At 40.6% G+C, this 9754-nt stretch overlaps 1 protein-coding gene across 1 annotated transcript; it reads right to left on the bottom strand.

Moving 5' to 3' along the window:
* Positions 1-101: 101 nt before the first annotated feature.
* On the bottom strand, positions 102-9502 carry LOC119330048 (AUGMIN subunit 3-like). Its single transcript, XM_037603155.1, has 19 exons — positions 9177-9502; positions 8391-8427; positions 7831-7934; positions 6796-6991; positions 6110-6176; positions 5908-6011; positions 5172-5256; positions 4961-5021; positions 4005-4136; positions 3687-3756; positions 2994-3051; positions 2855-2910; positions 2130-2282; positions 1839-1950; positions 1617-1758; positions 1195-1270; positions 1023-1118; positions 600-747; positions 102-504 (listed from the first exon to the last, which is right to left on the bottom strand). The coding sequence occupies exons 1-18, from the start codon at positions 9350-9352 to the stop codon at positions 619-621; spliced, it is 1854 nt and encodes a 617-aa protein (XP_037459052.1). The 5' UTR covers positions 9353-9502; the 3' UTR covers positions 102-504; positions 600-618.
* Positions 9503-9754: the final 252 nt, after the last annotated feature.

Raw genomic sequence — 9754 nt, 5'->3', positions numbered from 1 at the left:
GGTTGCTGTGTACATGAATGTAGTGCCTTAGATTTTTAATAGGGCTGACGTAGGAAGACACGCTGGTAATTTTGAGCTGATCGGCGTAGTTTCAGCCCCAGTTAGGTTTATAGTGATTCTGAATTTAAAGTAACTTTCAATATTTGACACATGAGATGTTAGCTCAACTAGACCAGCCACCAAACTAAAAAAACTAAATCAACCACCTAATACAAACTAACTCAATTGTATTTTACACACCACCCCCACAACCTAGTCCAAGATTGCTCGTGATCTCTAGCATAGTTTACAACATACAAAGAAGCATAAATACAACAATGACGCCAACCATTCAGGTGGCCACTGGCATATACTCCTATGTCCTAAATATCCATCTAAATCACTCGATGTTGCATACCGGCACCACACACATGCCCAATTTTGCACTGGAGCTCTCTACAAGAAATAGAATTGCCACACAGGAGATGTGAGCTTTGGGCCATTGCTTCTGATTTTTCTTAAGACCTGGCACGAGAGGTTAGAACTGAGAGTGCAGTTCTGAGAAGCAATGTGATCGGAAGTAAGTTGTGGGCAAGATAAGTTAAGTATCCTGTGCTTACCGCCCGGGAGAAAACGGCTTCATTCCTGGAGAGCTTTCACGCGGGAGGTCAGCTCTCTGACTTGATTCTTGAGACGCTCGTGGTTGCTGAAAAAATCAACAAACACCTGCCTTTCCCTCCCCACCTCATGTGCGCGATTTTCAAAGATCTGCAAATTTGTTTGTAACATCAGGTCTACAGGTACATATGCACAGGAGAGACAAATAATACTATTATTCAAAGCTCTTTATACTAGTGTTTTTTTAAGTCCTCTCTTCTGCTAAAGTAATACTGGATGAAAACAGAGAATTTCCCCATTTGTCTTACTCAACTTGAAGAAGCTTCAAGATTTACAGAAGATAACAGCACACATAATGATTCCAGTATATAACAAGCAAGACATGTTGATTCCAATAATCTTAAGGATGACAGCGAGTCTACTACCTTTATCTTTTGAGTGCGAGCCTTGGTTACTTCTTCAACAGCAACTTCAACTTGAGCATTTGCATTTTCCATATCATCAAGTGCTCGCATCAGTGGCTGCAACAAGAAAACGGATGTGGTGAAATACAGGATACACAATAAATAACACAATCTGATGGCTCAAAGAGTGTACCCAGGGCGTCAATACTGGTTCTGCAGTTGTTGACGATGCAAATAGAAGCTGTTCAACTGTTTGAATCAGAGTGCATCTGCAGAATTGAGACGTGTGAAATGACTCCAATTGGACACGTATTGGCACACTAAAAAGTGAATATGCAGGATACAACAGATTGAATAACTTTGCATATCACAAATCTTGCATAAAATAAGTCAAGCCGGCACACCAAGCACCATGCTCATTGCCAGCTTGGCTTCATGCAAGGAAAATAGCATCGAAGCCAGTGGTTTGTTTGATCTTTTTGGAGGTCAGCCTTATTGTTTACTGTACAGGATACGCCAAATTAAGAATGTGTCGGTTCATACAAGGAGCACTAAAAGTCTAAAAGCAATCATATTTCAGACATGAAATAAGGTAGTGCCTTTGTGGTAACTTACAGCTCATTGATACATCTTTTCCTGTCAGCTGGAAGAGTATTTTCAAGTTCAGACTGAAGAGAAAGCAAGTCAGATTGAAGTGCCGATATCTGCTGAACTAAAGCATGTGCTGACATGTATGTTGGTACTGCTGCTTGGGAATCTGTAGAAAAGAGTAGGCAACATGAAGGATAGGAGAATAAAAAAAATGTAACTGCATACTGATTGGAGTTATCTGCTTACTTGAGTGAATACATAGTAGATCTCGCACTGCATGGAGGAAAGTGTCACGATCATCAATTGCTCCTTGTTCACGTACCTCAGACGCAGCTTGAATTAATGAATTGCAATGGCCCTAAAAGATAAAGTAAACACGATTTTTTTTTCAGAATTCTCTATGAAGACAATAAGAATGAAGAAACATGAATAAACACTAACGAAGTGAGGACATGAATACACACAAAATAAGTGAAGACATGAATAAACACTGAAGAAGCAATTACACAGAAGTCAGCAACATCAGAGATTACTTACCAGACGGGTGTTGACTGCCGATAGGTAGCTATGTAGCTCAGATTCTATGACTCTAAGCAATGCATGGGCACTGGCTATGTGCTTCCTTTCAAGTTGGCAAGCAATCTTCAGAAATTGGTGTCTAGCAAGCTGATTAACCAAGTGATTGATGAACTGTAAAATAAATAAAATGCCAAGACTATGAGAAGAGAAGTGTGGGAGAGTATAAATGTAATAGGAAGTCTAGCCAACACAAGAACGTATAAAAAATAGTTTGTTGAAGACCAAAATTCAGTAAACAAGTAAACATCACTACTTCTACTGGCTGTAAAACACCATCTGCTGAAGGTGATTGGCATCTATCGGTGCACAGCACCAAACAATCAAACACACTGTCATTTCATTGACCAGTAGACCACCTTCTAAATGCAATGAAAAACCCAACAGTAGTACAAAACCCGTTTTTCCAATGCACACCACCAATTAAATCTAAAAGAAAGCATCAAAATATTGCGTGATTGCCGCTCCATCGTTTTATTTCATGCAATTGCTTTCGAATCACTCCAGAGTTTATAACCAAAAGCAAAGTAATTTTTACACAGCTTGAGTGAAATCATACTCCTGAATAAAAATCTAAGTCACATCTTAGTTTCATGACAATAGAGGGTATACCACCAATAAGAACATACAAAAACAGGACACATCAAAGATTGTAGAAATGGCATATATTGTGAGGACGTGCTTACAGTTTTCTGCCTGTTGATATAGTATTCCTGGCGCATGACCTTTAAATCGTAATCACCTAAATATTTGGGTGTTCAGAAGCATGTTAGAGAAAAAAAATCATACAAAACAACAATAAAAATAGAAATACTTTGTGCAAACCTTGCAAAATATATGTGCCTTGAAGTTGAGCAAGTTCCGAACAAAGGCATGGTATGGTCTGGAGGAGAGAAGTAGATAGATCAAAACAGGCTTATGCCATGAAAGATTTATCATATGCTAAGAGAAGAATTGGGGCATGGTCGATGCACTGCAGTAAGAATTCTTATTGTCAATGCCCTCTAAAATGCTAAAAATGTATTTTGGTGGGATGGTCCTCTGGATAAGAACTAATCGCACATTCACACTCCAACATATTTCCTAAACAACAGTAGGTAGCTCCAAAAATGAGCACATAGATTACTCCAAGGGAATAGTCAATTTCACAATACCACCATATGTCTTTGGAACGGAAGTTAGAATACATTTTGTAGTTTCTAGTCCTGCAAGAGGTAACTCAACTCTGTACACGGATTTGGGAAAATTGCAAAAATACCACCAGTTGTCAGTCTGGGTTTGAAACCACTACAAAACCAGTCTGTTGTCGGACACTTAGTTGAACTCCAATACATGTTGATATTCAACAAACAAACCTATACATACTGCTGTTAAATTTGTGCTATTCCTCTAAGGAACAAAATATTCTGCATGGGTGTAGCATTAAAGGTTCAGAACTTCAGTTTATCAGATCAAGACTTAAACTTAACTTAGTAACAAAATGCATTTCTAAAGATGGAACTGTGTTTGTTCACATACCTCAGATATGAAAGGCTGCACCTTTTGAGTAAGTGTTGAGAGTTCTCCAGCAAGCTCAGAACTTTTTCTCCTGAAGAAGAAAGGCGATGATAAGAGGTAACCGAGATCAGAAAGATCCTTCTTATTCTTCAGATATTATGTCACAGTTAAATACTCCCTCCGTTCGGAATTACTTGTCTCGAATATGGATGTATCTAGAACTAAAATACGTCTAGATACATCCATTTCTGCGACAAGTAATTCCGAACGGAGGGAGTAAAAGGAACACATCTGAAAAACAGATAGAATCACAATCAAGATGAGTAACATAACATATACCTAAGAGAATGTATATCCCGATGTATGTGAGCCTCGTCGGAGGACACTTGAGATTTTAAAATTTGGAGTATGGCCTGTTGTTTAGCATTCTCAACTTGTGCTTCAATCCATTGTCGTTCACTTGTAGCAAATCTGTTGATAAATTAGAGTAAGCCCACAGGCCACATCAAACGACTGCTGAAAATAAATCAAAGCCCGAAATGGACACTTTTAAGCATTGACGAGCTTAACACTGAAGAACACACAATGGCAATGCAATTCCACAAACACATGGCAATGCAATTCCACAAACACACATATACCAACGAACCGATAGCAAATACAAAATGCAGCATACAAATGGAGAAATTGCAGCTTTTTATTTGTTGGATCTCAAGATACGACTAATGCCTACCCATTGCAATTGGTCATGAAATCTGGTCTGGTAGAGACACCAACGAATGTTACCTTGTTTGGGTACCTGCTTTTCAGTGGAGAGTTTCTAGATAACAGAAGAATAGATCGTAGTAGTTACCAAAGAAAATTAGAATTTTAAACTTCAATACGATTATCAGCAATTGTTTTCCCGCATCAGTTTTGGACATTTGGCCTGAAGGGGAGGTATCAGGTGCAAACGTGAAAGCAATTACATGCACCATTGGACAAATGATGGATGTAAGAGATTTAGTGGACCATGAGGTGGTGAGAGCTCTGGTAAACGTTTCCACGGGCCATTCACAAATTTCACATCAATATGACCACAAAATTTCATGGATCTTCTCAATCCATCGCTCATACAACAATACACATCAAAACACACATGTTTGCACCTAAAGAAAAGTTTTCACTTCATACATCATGAGATTATAGGAATCATACATCAAGATAGAGATTTTTCCACCTAAACATGAGTTTTCACTTGATATCATGGTGCTAACAGAAAGATTAAGAAAAGTTATGAAGCGAAAGACACTTACATCGAACGGAGTCGTTGCAACTCAGCCACACGTTGGTGATGATGAGATTTTTCAGAATCTCCTGCATACAAGAACATGGCTGTTATAAGCTGTTCATCTCTCAGCACAATCATGTTGTTACAGTATTACAGTATCTATGACCTTTACAGAAGTTCGAGTAATGCCTTTATGGGAGATCAACTACAAACAATTTACTGCAGAAGGTTCTTACCTCTTGTCAGGCCATTTGTGATGTCATCAAGACTCACCCAGGAACATTTCGATTTTCCCTCCTCCGCAACAAGTCGAAATGGCCCCTGGCAACAGGACAGAACAAAACTAAACAACTAAACAGTTTGAAGTGGTTACGTGGTACTAAAGCAAGACATAAGGTATGGCTGGAACAGAGATGCACAATTATGCATAAGAAGATAATAGATAAGTCCCCAAAATCTGGTGATGAAAATTATGCATAAGGAGTGCAAACATATTATTCAGCATAAAAAGCTTCATGCAACATTGAAAACAGGGAAATATCCAACTTCACAGGCACATGCTGTATTTTTTTATAATGAATATGATATTTTTGCACCTAAAAGGCTAAAATAAAAGATAGTACCTTGTAAAATACTCCCTCCGTCCGGAAATACTTGTCATCAAAATGAATAAAAGGGGATGTATCTAGACATATATTAGTTTTAGATACATCTCTTTTTATCCATTTTGATGACAAGTATTTTCGGACGGAGGGAGTACTAAATAAAACTGAGTATAGGTAAAAGTGTACACCAGATCTTTTTTAACTGTCTTGTATTATTTACCTATGTTGGATTTGCAAGAGGCAGCAAGATAGTAGGAGTTTGAAAAGTGAGATAATTAGTGATGAACATGGCTCACTGCTTGCCCACTCTGGAACAAACAGAAGTTATCTCGTTTGTTGCAAACAATGACAACCACAAAGAATGTACCTTCTCAAATTGCTTCGAGAACCACCGGTTTAGCTCCTTTGTACAAGCCAAATCCCCAATAACATACGGATGGAAGTCTGAATATGCCAAGTATATACTGTCCTCTGCATATGCATATCAGAATATTAATCAAACTATAAAGAACTACTCGATACAATGTTATGTATAATTGTATGCAGTATGCACAAGTTTGAGTGTATACCATCTCCCGAATGATAATGTGCCAATTCTTGGGTTGTAGCAGTAATTCTTCCAAGAACTGCATTCATCTGAAAGTTAGCAAAAACATCAAATCAAAATTGTTGGAAAATTATATAACAGGATAGAGATCCACAGCAGCAAATTAAAGTTATTTATACGAACCAAATAAAGGGCACACATCAACTACCTAGCTCCGTTTCAAAACATTTAGGCAAGGGCACACATTGGAAATAGAACTATAACCACACTCTTGATTTCTTCAACAGACAGTTCTTTTGAAACAGATTCTCCTTACGCTACGGAAGGTGTACGAGATTAATCATGGTGTGTTTAAAAAGAGGAGATACATTTTCATGGCACTTTAGGAAACATGCTATGTATGCATGTTATTAGTTAAGCCTTATCATGGAATAACACTCAGTTTTGAAGGTGCGGTGTGTTTTGGGTGTTTATCCTCTCGGTGTCCACTTGGAAGGGTGTTGTTGTACGAACATAACAATGAAACGAAGTTCCTACCATCAGAATCAAAAAGAAGTTCTACACCAGAAGCCAAGGTGAAAGAAGCATGATCAAGAGTAAATAACAAGGAAGAAGACAACATGCCTTTTATCCTTTTGTTGCATACCAATTCAATCAAAAGTAAAAACATGAATAAAATCGTTAAGGACGCAAGACAATGAAAATTGCCTCCAAGTTTCTGGATGAAAGTATCTCATCTAGTGATATAAGTTGCACGCTAACTGCAGACATAGCTGATACACGTGCTCGTCTGCCTTGAATAAGCGAAGATGCTTGCCCTGCAAGCATATCAAATTGTGCTTGCTGCCGTGCAAGCTGCCTCTGCAACTCAAAAACTTCAGCTCTATATGCTAGTTTTGCTTCTCTGGAAGTAAGCAAACAAAATAACCCTGTCAGTAAAAGCACATAAGAGTAGGAAGAAATATTTTATTCTGCAATCAGTAGTTCCACCTAACTAGTACTTCCTCCGTCCGGAATTACTTGACGCTCAAACGGTTGTACAACCGTTTGAGCGTCAAGTAATTCCGGACGGAGGGAGTATTTGACAGCAACTTGACACAGCAGAGGAAGGTTCAAAAGCAGATAGGACTGATGTTCTGATGTGGTTATAAACAGATGTTATGGCTTATGGCTGAGAGCCTAAATGCAGCAGACACATATGACATGAGGCAGTCAGCACCCTTCGGCATTAGGAAGGAAGCAATTACTTGCCCTTTCAGTCATAAAAGATTTGGCCAGTCCTAATTGTTAGGGATAAAAACATTTCTTAGTTCTTTGAGTTGTTTGGTTAGTCCTTTACAAGGATGTGTCCCTTGTGTTCCTTGTGTATCAGGACAGCAGGCAGATAGAAAGATTAATCTTTGAATAGAATAAATAGTATCGTTGCCTCTTTTTCAATCAGGCATCAAAAGCCTAAGCAAGCCTCTTTTTCAATCAGTCAAGGGCTTGTGCACTACCCTAGGTCCTCACCCCCACCCAATCCAAGTGTCCTATTAAGCTTCATGTTTAATAGTATATGTTAGTGATCCACTTGTCACCCTCATAGTCCTGGCCTGGATTCTCAGGAGTCAGTTTCCCACTAGAATTTGGTGTGGAACATTCCTACAAGTATAAGTGCATCAAAATAAATGCAGCAACAATTCAAGCATGGCATGGCTTTCACTAATCACTATTAGTTTATAAAAACTGAAAGTTGGAGCATACCGAATGTCAAGAATAGTTTCTTCTGCTTCAAAGACAGCCTCTTGATTGTCTTTCTTGCTTGAAAAGGCTGAAATACTATCAAAAGCAGAGTCCAAATCCTCACCCTGAGCAAATAATACAGGGCATTGCAAGAGTTAAATGTTTGACCAATGGAGAAATAGGTGTTTACAATGCATAGAAGAGCTGTTGCGTTTAGACAATATTTCAGGAGACTGCTAACGACTCACTTACATGATATATGGGTGCAAACTCCAAAGATTTGCAAGAATTTAATTAATGTTTTTAGCTCAAATGTTTGCGAGCAGGGTTTCAGATCATGGATGGGATAAATTCATCGATGGTTTGTATTTTCCAACAAACGCTGAGAATTGACCTTTGCCTAGTTTATTTCCAAGAAATAGTAAAAGTTCTTTTACTACTTTATTTGATTAAAGACTCGTTATACTGCGCCATCTGGCATCTTGAACTCACTCCTAAGGTCGCAGCACATCCTATATTCTTAGAGATTACAGAAATACTAAAAGTAGACAGCACAAAAATGCCCCAGTTGGTGGATGTACCTCTAGCAGTCTTCCCTCTTCCACGAGTTGCTCATACCTGTCAGTCATTAAAGATGTTGTCATGCACATATAATTCAGGCGAGAGCAAGGCCAAAAATCCATCAATGCAAGTGTAATTCTATTTGGTAACTGAACATTATAAACACATCCGGCTATTTATAACCACAAAGTGCGAACAAAATCATAAATTTTGAGGCACCCAAATGCCCCCAGGTATGATACAGCAAAAAACTTACAGAAGACCGGCATATAGTTAACACAACTTCCCTTAATTAATTTGTAAGAAGCCCATTGTTGAGTGGTTAAAGGTCAATTACTGAAGTGCGATTATCAAACCACAAGAAAGCCTATGATACATGACCCATGCTTAGTCAAATTGCGGTCAGAACTGTAGAGCAGTCCCTCGCGGGGATCAGAAAATTCTGGCATTTCCAGGCAGCTAATCTCCAAAATTCACCCTGAGAGGTACACGACACGAAGCCGCCACTAGAACCCTAATGCACCGTAGCTCCCCGAGCAAACCGCAGAAATTCGGGTGCAGATCAGCACCCAAGCTCCCCGAATCTCACGGGCGCCGAGTCCACCAAGACTCTGCAATCCCAAGCATCAAACCGCAGCTCGAGTAGTAGAATCACAATCCGAAAAAGCGCGCTCTAGTGTCAGCAGCGCAATCGCCCTCGCCAGCAGCAGAAACCAAATGAAACCAAGAAAGTCGTTGCGGTAGTAGAGAGAGGAAAGAAGCAGGCTGGGGGGAGGAGAGGGGGGCGGAGGGGATTTGGGACTCACTGCGAGAGGTGGGACGGGGAGAGGACGTTGGAGGGGCGGAGGCAGGAGCAGATCCAGGCGAGCAGCGGGCGCGCCTCCTCGTACTGGAAGGGCCACTCGAGCGCGTCCGCGTCCAGCGGGTCCTCCCCGTCGAACCCCAGCTCCGTCAGCGCCGCGCACAGCGCCGCCCCGCTCATCCTCGCTTCCCCCTCCTCCGGGCGTCTGTGCCCGCCGGAGGCCCCGAGGTTGTTGCGCTCCGCAGTGCTGGTTGCGGTGGTGGTGGTGGTGGGTGGGGACGGCCGCGGCCGGCAGCGGAAGCCGGTAGAGGAGGAGTGGAGTGCGTTCGAAACAACAACCAAATGGTGAGATCTGCCTGCCGGCCGGCGCGTCCCTCCCAATTCTCTCGAGCTGCCGTTGAAGGCCCAGATGGTTGGGCCTGATGAAGGTCCAGAAAGGCCCAACTATTCGCCGGGCCGTCCACGGACCATGTACTTTATTTTTTCATGGTAATACGCATTTCATCCATATCATAAAAAACAAAATACAAGTCACGTAAGAACCCATAGCACAAAACTGAAAAGATAGTAGAACATCTCTGA

This window comes from Triticum dicoccoides, chromosome 7A (assembly GCF_002162155.2).
Source record: "Triticum dicoccoides isolate Atlit2015 ecotype Zavitan chromosome 7A, WEW_v2.0, whole genome shotgun sequence".
NCBI classification, from domain to species: Eukaryota; Viridiplantae; Streptophyta; class Magnoliopsida; order Poales; family Poaceae; genus Triticum; species Triticum dicoccoides.
The sequence above is the reverse complement of the archived record's forward strand: the minus strand, read 5'-3'. Positions and strand labels throughout refer to the sequence as shown.

What these genes read in the sequence shown, in the direction of transcription:
- LOC119330048 (XM_037603155.1), bottom strand. Translation starts at nt 9,352, where the DNA reads ATGAGCGGGGCGGCGCTGTGCGCGGCGCTGACGGAGCTGGGGTTCGAC. An exon ending in TCTCGAAGCAATTTGAGAAG is followed by an intron (nt 5,257 to 5,907) that starts GTACATTCTTTG and finishes TCCTGTTGCCAG; the next exon opens with GGGCCATTTCGACTTGTTGC. An exon ending in CACAAATGGCCTGACAAGAG is followed by an intron (nt 5,022 to 5,171) that starts GTAAGAACCTTC and finishes TCTTGTATGCAG; the next exon opens with GAGATTCTGAAAAATCTCAT.